This window comes from Apteryx mantelli, chromosome 5 (assembly GCF_036417845.1).
Source record: "Apteryx mantelli isolate bAptMan1 chromosome 5, bAptMan1.hap1, whole genome shotgun sequence".
In the NCBI taxonomy this organism is placed as follows: Eukaryota; Metazoa; Chordata; class Aves; order Apterygiformes; family Apterygidae; genus Apteryx; species Apteryx mantelli.
Window position 1 is genome coordinate 35,896,322 of NC_089982.1, and position 22,765 is coordinate 35,919,086.

At 37.5% G+C, this 22,765-nt stretch overlaps 1 protein-coding gene across 6 annotated transcripts in view; it reads left to right on the forward strand.

The window, feature by feature from the left end:
* The window catches only part of ARHGAP10 (Rho GTPase activating protein 10), a 153,755-nt gene that overhangs the window by 65,679 nt on the left and 65,311 nt on the right, over window positions 1–22,765 (forward strand). For 5 of the 6 annotated variants that reach the window (XR_001293905.2, XM_013951702.2, XM_013951699.2 and 2 more), the window contains 8 exons: window positions 57–161; window positions 4,909–5,038; window positions 6,046–6,152; window positions 7,479–7,573; window positions 11,115–11,196; window positions 12,448–12,490; window positions 13,752–13,817; window positions 20,327–20,401. Coding sequence is in view for 5 of the 6 variants with exons in the window: in XM_013951702.2 (XP_013807156.1) it covers window positions 57–161; window positions 4,909–5,038; window positions 6,046–6,152; window positions 7,479–7,573; window positions 11,115–11,196; window positions 12,448–12,490; window positions 13,752–13,817; window positions 20,327–20,401 (703 nt within the window). In the remaining variant the exon portion in view is untranslated. The remainder of the gene's footprint in view (window positions 1–56; window positions 162–4,908; window positions 5,039–6,045; window positions 6,153–7,478; window positions 7,574–11,114; window positions 11,197–12,447; window positions 12,491–13,751; window positions 13,818–20,326; window positions 20,402–22,765) is intronic. The other variant, XM_013951700.2, reaches the window with a different exon arrangement.

Consider the following 22,765-nt stretch of genomic DNA (forward strand, 5'->3'; position numbering starts at 1 on the left):
TCCTGTCCTGGTAATTGGAGGTTTGCATTGTAACAAATCCTTTGTTTGTATTTCAGGTGTTATCATTTTTTCAGGGTTTGTTCACTTTCTACCATCAGGGATATGAACTTGCCAAAGACTTCAATCATTACAAAATGGCCCTCCAGATGAATATACAAAATGTAAGTTGGGATATTATATTTACTCCTTTTACAATTTTTGGAATAAAAATATGCACTTAGCTACTGATATAGATGCAGTACCTGAATTGCCAATTCTTTGCTGATAGTCTTAGTTCACTGCTTTGGGGATATAGTGCCATCTTCTGGCAATCAAACGTGACTCAATCACAGCTAGTTCCAGTGAGCTCTTATCTCATATTTTCTAATACTCCTCGAAAAAACAAATAGCAAGTAAAAGGCCCCACTCCTCTTTCAAGATCTTTACAGATGCGTATCACTAGTGGTGAGCATGAAAGAGATTAAAAACAATGAAATCTGGTGGAATGCATGTAGCACTGAAGAATTCAGAGGACAGGTAATGAAATGCAGAGGTCCCTAATGTTTTAGACATGTTTTAAACTGAACGTGTGGTGGTCATGTCTGAGGGTCATTATGTGATAGGACTACATTATCAGTAACTGAAAAGAGGCAGGAACAATGACTAGGCTTGTCGACATTGTCTGTCAGACTTTTTGGCATCTCTGCTAATAGAATGATATGGAAGGGTTGTTTTTTTTTTTTTTTTTGTCTTGAAGCAGCCCTTTAAGACAAGAACATCTCTGCTGATTTTAGATACAGAACTGTCTAAGGAGACTGTTGGTATTAGTGCCTATGTTGTGTTTGACAAAATGGTGTGTTCTTTCAATGAGGGGGATAACCTGTGACCAGTCATGAGTTATCATAGCTTCATACCAAATTGTCCAGTGTAATCTGCTCAGGACTGAGAGCAGGAAGTGAGGTGACAGGCTGAAGCAAGGGGATTGACAGACTCAATAGTCAGATGGTCTGTTCGCTTCCTTGAGATTTGCTGAAGAATAAAACTCTCTCAGAGAACCTTTGATGTAGCAGTGGTCTTTTGGTGTAGGGAACAAACCACATGCCTTATTGCAGACAAGCAATTCATGATCCTGTGTCTGTTCTGGAATTAAGACACAGAAATTGCTTCTAGGAAGTGACAGTCTATTTTTAGAAATGGCTTGACTCAAGCCTCAGATTGTAGTAGGGAGACAGGAAGGCAGAAGAGAGAATTACAGTTGTGGTAATACACAGTGTGTTGATTCATGTGCTGTAATACCATTCTTCTTGTTTTCTTTCCATATGCCTAAGTCTTAAGTTTCCTCTTGAGCTGTTGTTTGGCTTGGGTAGGGGAACTGAACAGTGGTAACTTCATAAGCATTCAAGGCAGAAGTCAGTGTTTCTGGAGGGACTTTCAGGACAAACTTGCTCCTTCTGTGTACTTAGCTTAAGGGAATGAGGAGAAGAATGGAATGGCAGTAGGCAGAGAGGAGCTGAGCAAGGATGCAAGATGGGCAAGAAATGAAGAGTGAGAGGAAAGCTAGGATGCAGTTTTGAAGTGGAGGATGAAGACCTGGACTTCAGATTGCAAATGGAAAAGAGCCGGTGAAGTAGTCTGAAGAAGTCATGAGAGCAAAAAGAAAGCAAGCTAATCTCAACAGCTGCATTTTCAATTGACTGAATGGTATTATAGGGTGCCCCAGGAAATCCAGAAGAGATTGAGCACTACAACTGAAATTTTATGAATAGATAGAAAGGATGGGCTGGGTTCCAAACTACTCTGGAGAAAGGAGGTGAGGCTTAATAACTATATGAGGTAAGAGGAGAATTAAAGGAGGAGTCTGAAAAGACCACGAGAAGAGATGACATGTTCTCTGCAGTATTGAAGATGGACAAAACATTACAAAGGGGAAATGAACTAGGATTTGACTATGGTACAGTTGAGCTGCTGGCAGGATACTGGATGGACACATTAGAAATAGAAGGGTTACAAGAGTCAGTACAGAGGGACTAGCTGGGTATGGAGAGTGATTTAAAAGTTGCCAGCATAGCTGTAGTAATTGAATTCAAAGGAGTGACTACAAGTGAAAAAGAATAATTGCACTCAAGTCTGTGTAAGAGGAGCTGATCAAGCAGACTTTGATTCCTTGTCTATACTGGAAAGTTTGCCTCTCTAATTTTCTCACTTGTCTACATTTGCAAGCAGCTAGACACAGTGAAACTTCTGAATGCCAGTTTCTTTCAAGCAGGTCTAAACTTAATAGTACCCAAAGTATAGGTGACTGGGCTTTTGCACCAGTGTCTCTGTTTCTCAGGAAAAGCTAAGTTATTGGTAATGCATTGATGATGCAAAACTTTAGGAAAACTTCTAAAAAAAGTCCCTACCTTGCTTACTGTCCTAAAAGAAAAACTCCTGTTAGTAGTCTTCCACGAATGTACATGTGGACCTATACCAGCCACTCCAAAAGCTTTCAGCTCCAGTGTCTCCTGCCTTCTTTTCTATATTAGTGTGGGGTTACATGCATGCATAAGAAAGAGCATGTGCACACATTTTACATGTGCCTTCACTCTGGCCTGTCGCGTCCCTTATCTTCCTGTCCTCTCTACCTTTCTTTTCATTCAGGTTGTCTTTATTGTAAGAATTATACTGTTAATTTCCTCTCCACCCTCTGCCTCCCTTCCCCCCCAAAAGAGGAAGAAAAAGAGAAAACTCAAGCTCCAGTATAGCTGACTCTTCCTACAAACAATCTGATTCTCTTGTCAAAAATCCTGCATCTCCAGCTAGATTTCCCCCCTGCTTTCCTCAGCCCTTGCTTGCTAAGTGCAGCCAGGGCTTTTCAATCATGCTATCTTAGTTCAGTGCCCAACCCTATACAGAGATCCTTGCAGCTTTGACCATGCTTTCTTGCCTTGCAAGCAAATCTGGGCTCCTCTCAGAAGAGGAGGCACAGCCATGCTGGTGCAGCAGCTGTGGTAGACTTCTGACTAAGCTCGGCTTTGTCTCAGCGCAAAAGGAGGTAAGAAGGTGATGGTGAAGCAGCATCCCTTTCGTGCCAGTTAGCCAGCCACTCTAGACAGAGGTGCAAAAACACCACCAGCGCGAGGTGCTGTTCTTGGTCCAACTTGCCTCATGTATTCAGTGCTCTTAAGTAAATTCAGTGCTCTCTGTGTGACTCTCAGGTGGGAGGAGACTTTGAAGGAGTAATGGTGAAAGAGAGACTAGGTGAAGGAAGTGGGTAGATAGAGGTACCATCTGGAATTTTCTGGAGGTTTCTGGAGCCCACAGCGCTCCCTCCCACCTTTCCCAGGATGCGTTTCACATACCCACGTTTGGACGCACTGCACAGCTAATACAGACAAAGGTTCTGGCATCCTCATTCTAAAGCATGTGAGCCAGGAGTGATCAGTGATCAGACTGGAAGATTTAGGTATGAGCAGGCTGTCACTAGCAATTCCAGTGTTTGTCCTGGGTGCAGAGTATAATTTTTAATGCAGTTCTTCCAGGGAGTTATGAAAAGGAGCTTTGCAAGTAGTTTGCAGCCTCAGAAATGAGTTTGTGTATGGGATCTACCTCCTAAACTTACAAGCAGATGTGACCTGAGATTGAGAAGATGGATGTGGGAGGGTAGAGAGCAGTTGTTTTGCTTGAGGTTAAGAAGGCAAAGAGTATCATCAGCTTTCCTGTCTAAAACATATGGGTATGGGCTTCTACTCTGACCAGCTTGCTTGGACTGTATTTGTGCTCATGAACAAACTCCTTCCAAACATAAATCTGGAATTTGCATGTACAGATGGCTAGCCAGGCGCATACTGTTAGCTGTCTGTGTACAAGAATGGATACTTGTTTATATTCATGATATATTTGTCTGTGTGTGCAACTGCATGCTTTTCCTGAAAAAATTGAACTGAGGCACAATTTTCAGAAGCTGGTCCATTTTCAGAAAAATGAAGATGCTTTCAGAAAGCAGTGAGATGTACAAGCATGTACCTGGAAGTACATACTTTCCTCAAAATACATGTACCAACTGGGGAAACTACCAACCTGGAATCTGAATGTGTGTTTTCAGTTTGTGCAGTTTGGGTAAGCAGGTATGCAGAGAAAATTAGTCATTATCATGGTTGCGTTGTTTTTGTTATTTGCTTGTTGGCTAACTGCCAGTGTTTTTCAAACCAAAGAGTTTCTTATATGAGGTGTGAACTGTTCTTACTATCTATTCTTTTAGTCCCATTGTATAACATATGGATGGATACTTTCTGATTTTTTCTTACTAATATTCTAATAAATATTTCTCTTGCTACTGCTACTGCTTACAAACTTCAAGGAGTGAGTGGCATCCAGGAATAATAATCATCTGGGCTTTGATATTTTTTTTCTTTAAATGCACACAGATATTTTTCTGGCATACTTCTGCATTTGTGTGACCAAAACATTTGGCACATGAATAGTCTCAACATGCGTAAATTGTTGGTGACCTTCTTGTTACATTTTTCTTAATAACCATAGAAAATCCTCCCCTTCCTGACAACCAATAAGAATCTCACAAATTAAGCCAACATCTATAGCAATATTTTTCTTAGGAAACTGGGATGTTCAGATCAAAACTCATTTTCAAATTACATATTTCATTCTTCTTTCTGAACAAGTCAACACATTGTTTTAGAAATCTATTCTGGCACTCTTTGTGCGCTTTCCACAGTTACAGCAGCTAATTTCTAAAATACACTTTAATTTTGAAGAACATCAGAAAACTTGAAGAGCAAAGGCATATGGAAATTTTGTGCTGGCCATCCTAAAATGGCCATAACCATTTTCTCATTTTGTAAATAATTGTTATTATAATGCCTATCTGCCAGGAAGAGTTGGCTTTTCTTCCACGGCCTCTACTAACAGGTTTTTGCCGTCTTTTTTTAGACACGAAATCGTTTTGAAGGAACAAGGTCAGAGGTAGAGGAGCTCATGAACAAGATCAGAAGGAATCCTCAGGAACATAAAAGAGTAAATCACTTCACAATGGAAGGCTATCTTTATGTACAGGAAAAAAGTAAGATATATTTTTGTATTCCGGTAGTGCCCATAATGTGCATGCAGGTGAGTCTTATTTCTGCAGGCAGCATGAAGATGCAAGGAATGCACAGTTTATTAAGCAGTCATCTGAACAAACGTTTGAACTCTAAGGGCAGCATTACCTTAGTTCCTAAAAAAGTATGGTGCTGAAAGTGTGACAGCTCTAAGCAAAGGCAACTGAATTCAAGGAAGTATTACTTGATTGAAGGGTGTATTTGATATTACTTTTAATAATGTCCTAATGACCTCTCCCAGAGTTGTCAAATGCTTGTCGTCAAACAGCAACACAAGTTGTCAAACTAGTCTCTAAAAATTGGGCTAGTTTAGTGTGATGAAATCAGCTGTCATTTCCTTGATTCAGTGATGTGCTTTTGTTACCTGCTTGAGATTATAGGGTCAAATAAACCAGGCTGTATGCTAGGTAGCCAGTGTCAAAAATCTTGCTGTGAAGATGTAAGTCACACAGATCATATCATGTCAATACTTCAAACAATTACAAATCCTCCTTGCTATATTAGAAAGGCCAAATAAGAAACAATAAGAAAAGTAATTATTCAGTGAGCTCAGTTCACTGTTCTTGCATGTGCAGCCACGTGAACTTCAGAATCAGCTGAAAGGATTCAAAGAGGAGGTGTGTGTGCCTGAAATTGAGGGGAAGTAGAGTGGAGCAGTGAGACCATTCCTCATAGGAGCAGTGAAATCCTCTGTCGGTGTAAGCCACTCATGAAGGGTTCCCTGATGCTCTGGAACACAGTCCATTTGGTTTTAAGCATGAATGTGAAATATTGCTTATATCAGTTTTTAGAATAATAAACAAAGGTTAACATTTGTTTTACTTTGTATAATGTTCTTAATTCATATCTTTATTTTAAATATAGCATTCTTAGGAATTAAATGGGACTCAAAGTGTCATTTTGGAAAGTAGGTGAAGGAAACACAAAATGGAAATAGTACATGCTAGTTAGTGCTTCCGTTTTTTTGTAGGGCCTGCTCCCTTTGGCTCCAGTTGGGTGAAGCATTATTGCACATATAGGAAGGAGACAAAGAAGTTCACAATGATCCCATTTGAGCACAGGTCAGGAGGGAAAGTTGTAAGTATATTTTTATATTCTACACCTATGCATGCCCTATATCTAAATGAGAGGATGTATCAGATAAGATGTATCAAACTTCTTCCCTTTACACACCCCTTTTTTCTTTCTTCATGCAGTTCAGTCTGCCATTTAAGGATGTTAATCTAAAGTAATGGAATAGGTTAACAGATAAGAATTCTGCAGACTTTTCAGTTGCTTGCTTTGAGAAGACCAGAGAACAGGTGGTAGCTAACATGCATTTTTCACCATTTAGAATGTGGTTTATCCATGAGGTATTTAACTTGTTAAAATATAAATTAAGAAAATATAACAGATGTAGAAATTCCTTTCTTATAGTCACTAGTCAGATTTTTCTTCCAAGTCTGGTAGATGTAAGTGCTATAAGAGATACTGGAAAAGAGGATTTTAAGAGGAATATAATTTATACTGAAAACTGAATATAATTTCAGATATCTTTGATACCATCTAAAATATGCAAGACTCGGCACTCTGGTCATTGAATGCCTTTAATTCCAGTTGAAATAATTGGGAGTTGTGGGCACTCAGCACCTTCAAAGATGAAGCATTAAATGGATACATTAATATGGATGAAATGCATTTTGTTGCAAGGAAAAAAGATATCTGAAGCTGGAAAATATGCTTGAGTCAGTATTCCTGTAAATGCAGCACCCTGTCCTATCTTCAAATTTGGTTAGAACATTACATTGTTGCAATTTTATCTGGGTATTATATCCCATTAGTGTGAGTAGAAGAGAGATGGCTTTCATCATTTTGAGGGCTCTGTGTGTGTGTGTGTGTGTGTGTGTGTGTATGTATGTATGTATTTAATTTGCAAATATATTGAATTTGGGAGAGTCTTTTGAAAGCTTTAGAAAATATGTCATACTGAAAATTAGTGACATTTGGCTTCCTTAATCATTTCCATACTTTTATGAATTTTGTCTCCTAATTTACTTTAACTGTAATAAGCCATTTTAGGTAATATGGTATGTGTATAAGTATTTGGCATTCTAAAACACTATTATGAAGCCATTTTTTCTGTATTAGATCTCCCTTTTTGAAACCCATAGTGCAATTTCTTCTTTAGTGAAAACCTCCTGTGTCTGGAGATGTTGTATAAGACCAAAACTACTTAAAATGAACAATTAATCCTGATTAAAACTGATACCATTCATGCAACCGTGAGTGAATTCTATTGCACGTGTCAGTTTTAAGTGTAGCTTTTGCCATTATTTTAATGTAGATTTATCTTATTCAGCTCATATCACTGGCTTACTGAAGCTTTCAATTACTGTGTCAAACATAAAAACTTTTTTTTCACAGGGTGATGAGGAACTCTTCATCCTTACATACTGTACCAAAAGAAATATAGACAGTACAGACAGGCGATTCTGTTTTGACTTAGAAGCTTCAGACAGGTAAGCTGGTGAAATGCACTAGAAAGGACCCTGAGTAAATATTGGTAGAATTTTGTTGCTGTGTGTTTTGTTGTTGTTTTTTGCAGGGGGGCTTGGGAGGGCAGCATAGGGTGGGGTTTTTTTCATAGTGTCTTTAAGTCTGCCAATGGGAAGTAGTCACCTGAGGAGTAGCCAAACGCTGTCATGACTCATTGGGTTTTACATCAATTACGTGTAGCAGAAGCAGTGAGGATCTACACTGAAATGTACACATTGTCTGGGGTGTCACAGAGAAGAAAAGCATAGAAGAAATACATAGTAGAGGTTTTAGATGCTGTGGTTTTAGAGATAATATTATGAATTGCTGTTATCATAGTGAAGAAATGTGGCTTACCTTGACCTGAAGTACATATAGCTGTAGTGGAAGACTACAGCCACAGTGGATAATTCATATAGTCACAACCATATCATATTATGAGTCTGCTTTCCAAAAATGTCATGTTGCTGAGGATTCATGGTGCATCCTCAGATTTGAAAATAAGATCACTGGGATTTTGAAGCTTTTCATGGCTGGTGTAATAACCTAATTCATCTTGAATATTGCTACCTCTGCCTCTGCTTTTTGAAACACTACCATTCTGTTGCTTCATTTCTAAAGATAAAAGTCTCTTATTTATTTTGCTAAAATATGATAAAAAATACCACTTATCATCTACATTGTAGTCTTTCTTCATTATGAAGGTGAGAGAACCCAGCTTTATAAGGCACTGCAATTAAATAAGGCTGTGATCAGCCCATGTTCTTCTGGTCAGTAGATTATATCTGCACAGGAGAGGAGCATATCTAGCATTAAATACTACCTGGAATGATATTTTACCATTTTATGTTTTGAAATGCTCATGTTTTGTTTATTAGGGTTCCTTATTATACACACAGTGGTCAAATGAAACCAACTTCTGATGCATTACATTGATGCGTGATAGAATATGCTGGGGAGGGGATTTCTGTCAATGAGCAGTTTACCAGTAATGTTCTCACTAGTCAGTTTGATTTAGTGACAAATGTGGAATTTCTCTGTCATTGCTGGTAAGAAATTAATGAACAAGAAATGAATTTATAATACCATGCAGGGCCCAAGGAATTTTTTGTCTTTTATTTCTAACTTTCTGTGTAACTGAGCATATTCTCCAAATTTTGAGAAATCCTAAGATCTGAGAAGTCAGAGCTGAAAAATCAGGAGTTATTTTTAAAAATGCTGCTTTGATTTTTAGTGCTTCTTTCATTATCATCCCAGTATCTCTTTCTGTCATCTTGCAACAATGTACTGTCTAATCATATGCAAAACTGCTTTCTTTCTGGTTAAGTTGGCAAAGTGTTTCTGAGCTTTTGCATTCACCCATTTTGAGCTGTTAGTTTTTAACAAATATGTTTGGTCCTGACTCTTACCAACTAATGACATTCTAATTTGACATCTTTAAATTTTGTAGCTGGGTTTGTTTGTTTGTTTGTTTGTTTTTAATCAAATTCACAGTGCAGTTTGCTTTAAATGTGGCATGGTCAGTGCTATTGGGGGCCTCTGTCCTATGATCGCTAGTGTTCTGAAGATGCACAGCTGTGCTTTACGACTGTGATAAGGATCATATGCATAGTCTTAGGTCAAAGCATGGGGTTTGGTATGTTGTAGTGGTTTGGAAGGAAGGACAATTGTAGAACTTTAGAAAGGGCTTTTCAGTAGTAAACGTTGAGCCCTGTCAGTGACTTGAGCACAGTTTGGATCTGTTAGCTGGCTATTTACAGATTTTTATGTTAAAAAAAAAAAACTGAGATGGTTGTTCTTCTTTCTTAAAATCCTGATGTTTATGACTGTAAGCTCTGAGGATGCCAGCAACTTGGCTCAATCTTGGGAAAGTACGTGCTACTTCTTTCTGTTTCTAGTACTCCATCATGTTAACTGGAGGTAAATGTAGAAAAATTTAAATCTTAGAGACAGAAAAGATCTTTTGTAGTAGGAAAAAGGCTTTCTATAGAGCATCATCCTTCTGAAATGCTACTTAGATTTTAATTTTAACAATAAGGAAAAGAAGGGGGGGGGCTTTGTATCTTTGGACTTTAATTTGATGAGTAATAAATAATGTCTTGTGTAGCCTAGACTGAGTTTGACCTATTGCTTCCAGGTGATATTCTTTGATACCTTGACTTTTACAATTTTACTGAAAAAAGTCACAAAAGTGACTTGTTTAGTTCTAGTTTTGACTACTGAAAAGAATCAGATGAGAAAAAGCCAAACCAATGTTTGTTTGTTTGTTTGTTTTATTAGTTCAGCTAACTACTTAGGGTATTCTTCTCTTCAGAGTGATTATGTTTGTATGGTCATGATGGTTGCAGCTCAGCACTACTAGCTGACCAGTTTGTACTGAAGAAACTCATATGTCTTCAGAAGTTGCTTTGCTTACTGTTGTTACTAATAGCAGTATTCAAGTACGTTTAGTCATGAAGGCTTTAAGTTACAGAAATTAAAGGAAGTTCACAGGCAAAGCTTCCCCCACCCACTGTAAGAGCTAAATGTCCATCATTGAGAATATTAGGGTATTACATTTTCATGGCTTAATAATATCCTCACTTTAATCAAAAGAGACCTGCTTGCTTGATTAGTGCTATTTTCCAAAGCTCTGGTTGGTTCCACTAAGTTTAGCTTGGACTGCTAAAGGCTATGTCACTTTTCTAAGCTCTGAAGCTAGGAACTCATAGATTATGTGCATGCCTTGTCCTCCCATGTCATCTGAAAAGAGGTTTTGAGCAAGAGAGATTTGTATCTGTAGAGTTCTATGCTGCCATTAAATTGAGTGGCTAGATAAAATTTGAGAGGTGAGAATGAGCTAGAAATGTCTCTATTTGTAAAAATACGAACATAACATGTAGTCTGTTACAGTTTGGAAGTAGAGGAGGGATTTGCACTGGTTTTCTCTATGCTGTTGTTTTTAGAAAACATTTTTCCTTACAGCTAGTTTGCTACTTGAAGATAGAAATGAAGAGAGTTAAGGCACAGCATTCTCTCCACCCTACATACCTGTCTCATATTAAATCAGTCTATCTGTCTTTTATGAGATTTACATATTTGCTAAAAGTAATGGCAGGCTGGGTAGAATGATTTATTTTTATTTGGCAGGAAACTAATTACCCAAATAACCTGTTTGCTTTTAACTTTCCTTGCTTTGTATACTATGCTGAATCACACAATTGCTCTTTTTTTTTTTTTTTTTTTAGTTTCCTATTACAAAATTACAAAAGTAGATTTATGCTAATCTCTGTTCACTAATCCCTACGTCCTGCAGTTGCCCAACCTTCCTTGTTAAGAAAGTTATAATAGGGGACTTTTGTAATGAGGTACTGCATTAAGACTTAATTTTTTTAGTATAAAATATTTACTGGAAAAGGGTAATCATTTGTGCCACTGCTCTAAAGCTAAAGACTATACATCAAATAAATTGGAAATAGAATTTGACAAGATGGTGTTTTTGTCGCTGGTGAATGCAGTTACTCTGTGTGGTTGGTATTCTTGTAGGCCTGGTATTCCTGTAACCATGCAGGCCTTTTCTGAGGAAGACAGGAAGCTGTGGATGGAAGCCTTGGATGGAAAGGAAACTGTAAGCTGTGTTTTTTGTATTCATTAATAGTGTAATGGCAACATTCCTTCCACCCTCCTCCAAACCACGCTTATACTTTAACAAACTGGGTTTATGTAGTTCCCAAAACGGTGGATTTAACAAAGAAATAATAAAATTGGAATAAAGCTCAGGATAGATGAGTAACTCAGTAAAGTTCAGGATAGATCTTTGTTAATGTTGATGCGAGGTATTTTTCATTATAATGACAAACATTGATTTGTGTAAATGTTTACCATCACAATGATAATATGGGTATTCTATGATATGTGTAATATAGGTATGTTCTCTTAGCCTTATGCTGGTATGCTGCATTCCAGTGACAAGACTTTCATGAGTTAGTTATGTGTTATTATTACCTTTAAACTAGATCATAAAATATGTGTCATCAGGGTTTAGATTGTACTTGAGTTTGCTTAATTTGTGTTTCATATCAAGAGGTGGGTTTGAACTGCAGAATTAGAACATGGCAGTGGGTTATTCTTACCATTGTAAATATTATATTGGTCCTGTAGTCCAAAAATAATGGTATTTTCCAGTTAGTGACACAATTATTTCTCTTTCACAACAACTGGGGGTTTTAACAGTAGGTTTTATTGACAGCATTGTCACAAAAGTCTTTTTAATCTGCAAAGGTGTGTATTGGCTGGGCTGGATTCCCCAATCGGGTTAAAACTTCTAGGAATGCCAGGCAGTGACATAACTCCCATGATACATTAAAGCAGTTCACAATGATTTCAGTGAACTGTGGGAAATTAGCCAGCAGAAGGACATAGGAACATGAAGCACTTAAATCACAACTGATTTTAGAGGCTGTAGCTAGGGTTGTTCTGCTCCCCAAGGAACTGTATTTACTGAGAATTTTTGAAGAATTTCACTCCATATAAAAAAATATTTATTTTTAGTTTCCTATTATACAAATACAAAAGTAGATTTATGCTAATCTCTGTTCACTAATCCCTACATCCTGCAGTTGCCCAACCTTCCTTGTTAAGAAAGTTATAATAGGGGACTTTTGTAATGAGGTACTGCATTAAGTACCTCCCCCCTACTCCTGCTTTTGAGGGGGGCCAGAGGTTCTGTTTGGGCTATTATAGTTACTGAGAGGCAATATGTTCTAGTTATAAGCAGCTGTATTCGTGCCTATTTGGCATTAAGAGGGGAAGTGTCTTGTTTCTGATTTCATAAAATTATTAAGAAAAACTTAACATCTTTTTATTCTTTTTCTGTTAGTTGTTCATCAATTTGAATAGAGCAAATACAAAACGGGAGGGAAGTAAGTATTTAAACTACTATTAAAACTAATTATTTTAACATTTTACAGTTGAGAAATGCAAAGGTGGAAATATTTCTGTGGATCCAACATAAAAGGGTTCTGAATATACTTTTGTGAATTTTGTGGTTAACAGGTTTTCACAATAACACAATTCAGCACGTATGCAAGAACTGTAGGACTGGACGTAAGCTAGACAAACATAATCATATTCTTTTTGCCAGCTTTCTTCATGCTTTAAGTGGCTCAAAAACAGGGTTTATTTGTAAGTGCATAACAATTTCTTAATCCAGATTGTGTACACATCTGTTAGAATGCGTAAAAATGGGTTTAAAAGCAACCACAGCAAAAAGGTCAGTAAAAATACTGAATGTATGTGTTTGAAATCTAAACCATAATAAGGAAGAAGAAGAGATGGCTTTCTTTAAACAGTTAGCCCTTTTCTGTTAGTAAAGCATGAGTAAAAACAGTTATTCCCCTTGAATTGTCAGGGAGTGCATGCAGTCTTTTAACTGATGGATAAAGCTTGATTCTGGTGTTTATTATTAGAAGTTTTCCCATAGATTTTTAGTTTAGTGGTGTAAGACCAGCTCCCCAGGAGTGGGGGGAAAAAAAAAGAAAAGAAAAGCCAGATGGTTGGGGAAAGGGCGGTTTTGCAGCACAAGCTTTTAAATGAAGTTTTGATGTGAAGAAAAATAATAAGATAGGAACAACAAAGGAATGCTGGACCGCAGCTGTTGTCCTGTTAATGCATCTGCTTTTATGTAGTCAGATCATTAACTGCTGTGAAATGATATACATGTGCCCTGTATCTTTAGTGTGGGAATTCCTTTGGCTTTGGGTAGGACTCAGTAAAAGCCCTGTTGTTGCTGATTATGTTTTTCCATCGTAAGTACTTCTTTGTCACATTGGATGAACTATCTCAGATGTTGTCATTGTTGCAGTAAATATCGTTAAACTCCATTTTGCATCTGCCAACATATGTACCTAATTAGAGATCCTATTCTTTAAAGACTACTGCTGTGAGCAGATTCAGTGAAACCACTATCCCCAGATTGGGCCTTTACTTGTGCTAGGTAGGGTGGGGAGGGGAGAAAAGGGGAATTTCTCTAGAAAATGTGATGAAGTGTTCACCTTCCAGAATACTTACTCAGTTTTGCCTGAGAAGTACTAGCTATATGATTAAATGTCCAGCCTTATTTTTCAGTAGAAGACATTTTAGTAATGTCATTTTAAAACTTTTCAAACTGTTTTCTTCTTGTAGGTGCACAACTGGATAAGATAGGGTTCACCATCATCAAGAAGTGCATCAGTGCTGTTGAAACACGAGGTAATAATCAACCCAACCAAATGCTCCTATTTGTGGAGGGTATGGAGCAGCTGATCTGCTCCTGAAAGAGGGCCTGTGTGATCTAGTCTCCTGTAGATCTCTTGGAAAGACTTAACGCTGTAGAGATTATACTGATTACACTGAGCAGTGCAGAAGCTTCCTTCTGTCCAGTCCCAGCCTTTTATGTGTGGCTGTCCCTCATGTAATGTAAGTGTTTTCAAGAAGTGCACAGAAGGAAGTCAATATGGGTGCAGGACTGCCCTATATCTTGTAGGCAATGCCTGTACCTTGGCTTTGCTTCTGGAGAGACTGTAATTAATTTTAGTATTCCGTTCATTGACATTGAATTTTCTGTCTTGTCATTCAAGACAAAAAAGGACAGGACCTAAATAGGCAAGAGAATAAGAAAAAATACTGACGTACTTCTGGTGGAGTTACAGCCTCATGCTAGAGGCAAGGATGCTTACTGTTACATGTGCTGACTGTCCTATCTCAAAAGGTGGAGACAGAAAGGAAAGGTCTATACTCAGAGCAGTATTCAGGAGGTGTTTGAATTTATGACTGTGAAGAGGCTCTGTGTCAGACTCTGTGTAACTGGGCATGGATAAGACCAGCTTTTGATACAGCTCCCATATGGGTAGGCAGCAGTCCTTGGATAGGCATGCTCAAATGTGAGGTGACCAGTCACTCTCAGGGGCTCAGTACAGTTTATATGGTATTACATGGGGATCTGCCCATTTTTTTGAAAGAGAAGAGATGAAAATAGATAATTTGTTACTGTATATTTCTAAGTATGCAAAAGAGGTGTTGAAATTCCTTGGTGTGAATTTTTGGTTTTCTCCTGAATTGCTGACCTTCTTGCTCCCAAAAGGGAGGTTTATGGTTGTCCAGGAATTGTTGTTGGTTTGGTTTTTATTGTCCTCATGACTTAGCATTGCACAGGGCAGAATATTTGCATTTTTCTTTGTCTCATGGTCCAACTTAAATGAAATAGCTGCAGGGAATAAAGGTTGGTCACATTTCCTGTTAATGTAGGGTCTTGCTTGTTAAACAGTGTCTTCCACGTATGCGCTTACTGTGCAATATAATTAATGAGATCAAGAAGCCTTTGTGGTATTCAGAATTTAGCATGTAAACACAAAGGAGTATCTGGAATCCTTTTTCACTTGGGCTTTTTTTGTATGCATTAAAGATGTTTTTCTAGATTAGGCCATATTCTATCTGGTATTCTCTTGCTCATTCTCTTCTTTTGAATGTTTGCCAAATAAGGTTCTCCTCTCTCATTGTTTAAATATTTCAGTTACAAACATTTACAATCTGAATATTTCAGTTGGAAAACACTGCAAATAAAGCTGACATCCTACAAGGGACTTGCCTTCACTGCAAGACCTTCCTAAAATGTAGAATGGATCTTCTCTGTGGACTGGATGAGGCAGATTTTGTGAAAACTGTGTGTAATCATGTAATGAAAGGCTGGTTTTAGTCTACAGTGCAATGATTGGTTACTTTACAATACCTTAAGGATCACACCTACTGTAAGCAGTATGGAGTCCTTTATTATTTTGGTTTATTATCTATAGGTGTGTGCAGAGAGTTTTCTTCATGTAGTCTTTTTTGCCTATCTTTAATAGCCTGCAAAGAAAGTGGAACAACAAAACTATGGAAAAAAGAGTGAAGACTTTCTGCATATAGTGACTGTTGGGAAAAGTAGAGGGTGGATAAAGTCCAGTTCATCCTTTATGCCCTGATTTAGCAGCATATAAGAAGGCATAAAGTATATGTGCAACATCACCTGATGTTGATGTTCAAAACCGATGGCAAGCTTGCATGGATGGGAAGCATGTATCCCTGTAGCGGGATCTACCTTGAAACAAACTTGCAAGAGAATCACGGTTACCAAGGTTAACTGCAGTGTTTGCTTTCTTTGGAGACATTCACTATCCTTTGTTTGTAGGACTTGCAGTCAATAAAATGCTAGTGATAATTGCTAGCAATGAAAGTGGCTTTTGTTTATTAATTCTGTTCTAGAAAATACTTAAGAAAATTGAGTATTTCAGTACTCAGTAAATCTTTTCTGAGGGTTTCAGGAGCAGGTTTTGGTGAGCTATTAGCTTTAGGAACTCAGCAATCCGTCTAGCTGTGGTTCAGCAGAACTTGGTTCAGCGATAGCTTTCCAAGCACTTGTTGATGATTTTCTGTTTACTGATTCTGAATATAACATTAACTGCATTAAAAAAAAAAAAAGACCTATCAAACAGGACACTGACATTGTGCCTGAGACTAACTGAAGCATTCCTAAAGGATGAGTGTCTGTTCTCTGTTACACTGCAGGCCCTTCTGCTGATGTGTGCTGAGCTAAACAAACTGAAGCTCAGGAGAACCTGTAATTGTTTGCCTCAAAAGGGTTTGGCCAAAGAGTTGTATGCCAAGGAAAGTCTGCCTTTCAGGCCTGCAAATTTTTTACCTATACTTTCTCGTAAAGCAATTTTTACTTGATTATTTTACTTTAATGATAACATGTCAAAGTTATGCTCGGCAGAAGAAAACAGGACAGATGCCTCTTCAGAGTTTGGGCTTGCGTGCCATGTTTTTATCTCTTGTAATCATAATGGGTGTGAGGTTGGCGTGGGAGGAAAGAGAGGACAGTCTAGTGTGGGTGGAAACTGAGAATAGTCTTGTCATGTCATAGCAGAAAAAGTCTGGGTATTCAGAGAGAGAAGAGCATAACAGAGATATTGAACATAAACTTGTCAATGACTGGATAATTTTTCTCAGTTACGTTCATTTTTATAAAGCCAAGAAGGAAATTATTTGCTCTGAATGAATAGAAAAATCAAAGACCGTCTTGGTTAAAATGTATATTAGCTTCCGATTCAGTGTTCTTTTGCATTGATATATGAGACTATTGCCTTTGCTTCACCTGATGGGAGACGCTGAAGCATCAAGGCAATGTTACACTGAGCCTGTCTCTTGCATAAGGAGCACAATTCTGGTTGGATTTTCACCCGTATTTCGTATCTGAGAGCACATTTTGGGATTGTTTTGATTGTTCCATTGTATTTACAATTCTTTACTAGGAATAGTACAGTGGGGTAAAAGTTCATAGAAGCATAAAAGACTTGTTTGCTCCAATAGTAAAGACTTTGGATGTGTTTTTGTGTGCAAGTAGTTGATTGTATGTTCTGTGAGCATGTGGTAGCTTAGCATTTGTAAGAGTAGGATTTGCCTTTATTTCAGAATTGCAGTAGCTGCTAGTCTGAGCTGGGGAGATAGATGGCAGCATTGAGCTGTCGTTCAGTTTTTCTGTCAATAAGGAAGATGTAAGATGGTAAGGAGAAAGCAGAGAATCTTTTCACAGAAACAATCTGGTATTACCCTGAATTGTGAGTGTCACATGTGACTGTTTCTATATTATGGAATTTGATATAAAAAGTTACATCTGCAGGACTATTAATATCCTGTGTTGCCACATGTATAATGCCAACCACCAAGGTAAACTTGCCTGCAGACATATCATACTTGCGATAGTGTAAATTATTGTTTTAGTTACAATACCTTAAATTTTTAAGCATGTTTCACAAATTGTGTGCCTCTGTCAGATTTTGGTATTGGAGAGCCAAACAACTTAAGATCATGTATATATGAAGAAAATTGCACTGCAGTGTTTTACAGCTCAAAGTTGTTAATAGTGACTGGTTGAACCAGCAGTCCCAGTGCCTGAACCTGTCAACATTTTAGTCACTAGTAAGATATTCCTTGAAAATGAATCATCTTGTCGATTGTGTTCTCTAAATGCAAAGCATTATCAGTCTTGATATGCTGAAGTTCTGAAATGTACAGATTAAAACAGAAATAGAACTGTTTCAGACTGGTTGTATGTTTTATTTAAAACATCATGTAACAGTGTGTTTAAATGTATCATTTAAAACTGTGTTAAAATATCAGTTCCTCTTTGCATTTCTTAATATCTGTTAGCAATTAGCTGTGCTTCTTTCAGGTTGATGAATTTGAACCTGATCAATTATCTGATAATTACTAGCACAAACTAATAATTATTGCTGAAGTAATATTTCAGACACTTCCACATATCCCATTTGTTTTAATATCAAGCAGTAAGATTCTGTAGTTTGGCCTCAATTATTTTTGAGCCATTAAATATATGTTACAGATGCTTGAGGTCTGCACAGTTTTGTTCTTACTTGTTTTAATGTTAGAAATGAAAGAAATCAATATAGAATTGGCAAACTAGAACTTCTGAGATGCTTCTGAGAAGCTGACAGGTATTTGACTGTAACAGTGTTTCTTCAGCTTTTCAGTTTCTTGCATATGATGCAGAAGGCTTGTTCACTGGTACTAAAAGTAGTGGTGAATGTTACATAAAAAAGCCTGATGCATTTTGGCAGAGCATTAAAAATCTTGGTGTTACTTTTGTACCAGAATTTTCCTGGAAACCTATGAGAAATTTCCAGTAAAGAATAATTGCCACTATCAGTCCAGATTCCTAGTGCTTCCTGGTTTGGAGTAGATCAAGGACTATGTTTATTTTCTTTAGTGTTGGCAATCTTTAAGTGTTGTATAGCATGTCATCACGCTGTTGTCGTTGGGGTCACTGGAAGGCTTATTTGGCTGAGCTGATAACTTCATATTCTGATAAGAGTAGTCTTGTGGCCACATAACTGTTTTTGTGGTTCTTTCTTTTGCACACAGCCAAACTGTGAGCATACTGAGTTGTGCTTTTTGATGAACACAGATGAAATACTGGAGATCTGGCTTATTCTATTAATTTGAGCCAGCTCTGAACCTGACAGCTAGCTTAAGACTCAGCATTATAACAGTGGTGCCTGCATCCTGGAGAAACAGAAGGGCCGGTTTTGCCCAGGTGGAGCTGAGAAAAGCTGCCGTAGCACCTCAGCTCCCCGCCGGGGCAGAGGGTTGAGCGCAGTGCACTAGTGGTGATGAGTTCAGCAGGTTCTCTGAAATCTGGGATGGATGAGGAGGCTATAGGCAATCTGAGGAAGAGAAGGAGGAGAGAGAAGAAGGAAAAGATGTAGCAAGACTAGGCAGGAGGAGAACATAGAAAATGTGAAGTTCTCTCCACCATATTGAGAATTACTACTCTGTATTATGGTGCATTGTGTCTGACAGTAATTCATTAGAAGGCTAATAATTTTTAAGTACTTCATCTAATATTTATTCAGGAAGAAACTTTTTCTCATATTACTGGTTTTAATTTCCCTTCTCTGGGTTGGAACAGTTTGGTATTGAAACCAGGAATTCTTCACAAGTCTTTCTTTGTTGAAAGATATTTTTAATAAAGATACCATATAATCTGTTATTAGAAAAGATTTTCTTGGAATAGAAACACAGGTGTTTCGTGGCATTTCTCTTCCAGACTGATGTGAATATAAAGGTAGACTACGGTGGTGTTTGTGCTTATTATGTGACCTCCCAAATATATGTGAGCCTCAGGACTGTAACATTTCCCTGCCATGATACAGGCTCTAAAAAGAAAGCAACAAACAAAAAGACATACCTTATTTTGCCTTCTTCCTTCCCTGCCCCTTGCCTCCCTCCCTTTTTTCTTTTCTTTAATTTGTAATTTTAGTTTTACTTACCTGGGGATAAAACTGCGTATGGGGGAAAAAAGGAAAAAGTAGGGGAGGAAATGGCTTAGAGAAGTGAGTGTGGTTGAAAGGAAGGAAGGGCGCGGAGGAATGGCATAATGGTGGGCAGTTAGTAGACTTCAGTAAGTAATACAGCAGATTTAGATGGTGGGTGAGCAGCAACAAATGAGAAAGGAAAGCGTTCCAGTCTCCGTGGGGAACGATAACAGGCCACTGCAAATATTTTGCTGGTTGTGGCTCTTCTATTCATCCCAAGCAAAAAGCACTGATCTCTGTAACCTGTGGTACTGCCTCTGGACATAACTAGTATGTGGACTAGTATGTGGTTTGGAATAAGGCCTTGTATCTTAAAGGAAAAGTTTTTACAAACTTGAAAAAGCATTAATTTGAAGGTTGGGAATAGGCTCAAATTTTTCTTTGTTTTATGCAAACTTTTTTCTTCAGTTATGTATCTGGAAAAGCAAAATTTGATTTATGAAAGAAATTTTAATTTAGCATTTGTTAGTTCAATTCTTGCCTTATTAGAATGTGAATACTGATGTGTCCAAAATGTCTCATAAAAATCTGAAAATAGCCAGTGATTTTTCTAGGAAAGATTTGTCCCTGTCTGTTTCTACTCCCTGTATCTGAAGTGGAATTGAGGTACATGAAACCTTTTTCAAAACATAACATGAACTTATCTTGAACACACAGAAGAAGAACAAAAGGATTCTTGCAATGTTTGATTTATAAAGTTGTTCTCACAGTTGTGGAAATACTATATAGTCTGTCCACCTTTGAGGAGAATCTGTTGCTCAAGGAAAGGTTTTAATGCTAAATTTTGCTGTGTATCTTACTTGCTTTGGTTGAACTTCTGCTGTTTTTTTTTCTTCTTTTGCATAATAGGTATAAATGACCAAGGATTGTACAGAGTTGTGGGGGTGAGTTCAAAGGTCCAGAGACTTCTGAATTTGTTGATGGGTATGCCTCTATTTTATATATATTTTTTCCCATATTTTAAGTCATGTCTGTTTTACTGTTAAAATTTAGTATTAAAAGCATCTACCTGTATTTTTTCTTTATATGGGCCAAATTTAGTTTGCCTTACTCCATGCAAATAATCCCCATACCACTGTAAGGTCCTTGGTTGAATACAGTGAGCAAGATCAGTTGGTAGGAGTAAACTAAGAGAACAACTAAGGAACATGCAGGAAGAAATCATGGGTTTTGTGTAAGGTTGGTGTAAGTAGGATTAAAACAACTTGAGTTTAAGAGTCTGGTCAGAAGATTCCAAATGGGCAGGTTTAAGAAACTTTGAAGCCTATTGCTTCATTGTTTTGAAGTTTCCATCTTTCTTCTCCTTTGTGTAAGATGTACAGATGATAGTTCCCTGTGTGCCTTTAGTTCATCAGAATGCAAAATAAGACGTTTAGTTTAAGCCTTTTGATGAAGAGTTGTTTGGTTTAAGAGGAGGAGGAATGTGATATACGTATTTATAATAATTATGTCTGTGCCAAAGCAGGAGAGAGACAGGGGAAAGGATTTGTTTTGATAAACTTAGTAGCGTAACTCTTATTTGTGGATAATATCTTAGACTCTCTTACATGTAGTTAGCAATGTATAGCTTTTCAGATTTTTTATATATAGCATTATTCTCATAATTTTTCACCCTTTTCTTTCTGGAAATTTAATGCAGAAGTAATCCCAGTAACTGTAGTTTTCTTGCCACTCTGATGTCCCCAGGGGGAGGGGGAAAAAAAAAAGCACCTGGATGAAATCCCTTGTCTGCCCTACATCTCTCGCCAAAGTAGTAGCCATGACTGCAAGATGTGCTGTGTTTCCAAATTTCTTGTCCTGAGCACTGACAGTACATGCAGTCAGACAAGACCACTGGGATTAGTTCATTTTTATAGAGCTTCCAAACCTGTCACTTGACAGCAAAGGTCTGATTCTCAGGGATTCATTGGTATGCAAAGAAGCTTGTTTGCAGTTTGCACCAGGCTCTTCTCCAGAACCATGCATGCTCCATCTGTGCTGATAACACAGTGTTCTTTGGCACTGCAAACTGGAGGAAGCCAGAAAGTGAATTCATTTCATTACCCCAGACATTATGTGAATGACAAAGCGCTTTTATATTATATGCTGCTGTCAGTTCAGTGCCACCTGTAGGACTCCCCCCCCCCCTTTTTTTAAACAGGCTCTCTCTCCAGAAATGATAAGACATCAGGCTTGAGGGCCTATATGTCACATCAGTCTTTCATAATGACCTTGATAAATTTTAATTTATGATATCTTTCTTTAATCAATATTAACAGCACCCTGAAGTTTTCATTAGTGTATGTAAACCTGTCTGTATCTTTTAAAGTATTGTAGAAGGAGACACCTTTTGGAAATACAAACCAGGATTAATGAAAATGACTGACATGTGCCAAATTCTTATGGTGGTTTATCTGTGTTGGAATTAGCCTCAATAAACAATAACTTTTTTTATCCATTAACCATAGGAAAAATGACCTGTCATCAATCAAAAAGTCTTGATAGAATGCATTTGATATCATAAGATGTTTTTCAATTTTGTACTTACTGACTTAGCTTGGGCGTGCAGGGCTGGCAGGCAAATTTTCCTCTTTGCCATTAGTGGTATCCAAATTAAATAGACTCAGGTTGCCAGTGGTTCAGTAGCAGCTGGAAGCGTTTACTGGGGATTCCAGCATCTGCTTTTAGTTATTTTTTAAAATTAGAAACATTTTTTCTCATTTCCAAGATTCATATACTCATTTGAAGTAGGAAGAATACAGTGGTGTCAAGATAAGACAAAATGCTGAACAGAAAACAAGGTGCAAGCAGGTGCTCTTTTTCAGATAATTGGTTGAAAGTGATCCTATCTGTGCTCGTTATCTACCTATCCTCAGAGAAGAATAAAGAGGGTTTCTTTTTGATATACAGTGATACAGAGAATTTAAAATGACAGATTAATCTTTAATCCTTTGTCTCTGGGTATACCATTAGATATCCTTTTATGTGAAAGCTCTTTTCAAAATCATAAGGAACTCGTATTAACTTTCTGTATTGTAAAATGTTTAATAAGATTTCAAAGTATTTTAAGCTACTTATCATTAACCATGAGGTCTGCAGTCTGAATGGTCCAAAGTGCAAGAAAGACTTCCAAATGGTAACCAGAGTCATTAATAGCATATAGGTTTTGCCTCTTTTTTAGAAAAGTTTATATAAAATCAGGAAAAGTATATAGACAGTCATGAGACCATCAGAAGACCAAAATATGGGCCTGCTTTTCTAATAGTATGAATGTACAGATTTTCATCTTTAATTTAAAAATTCTGTGAG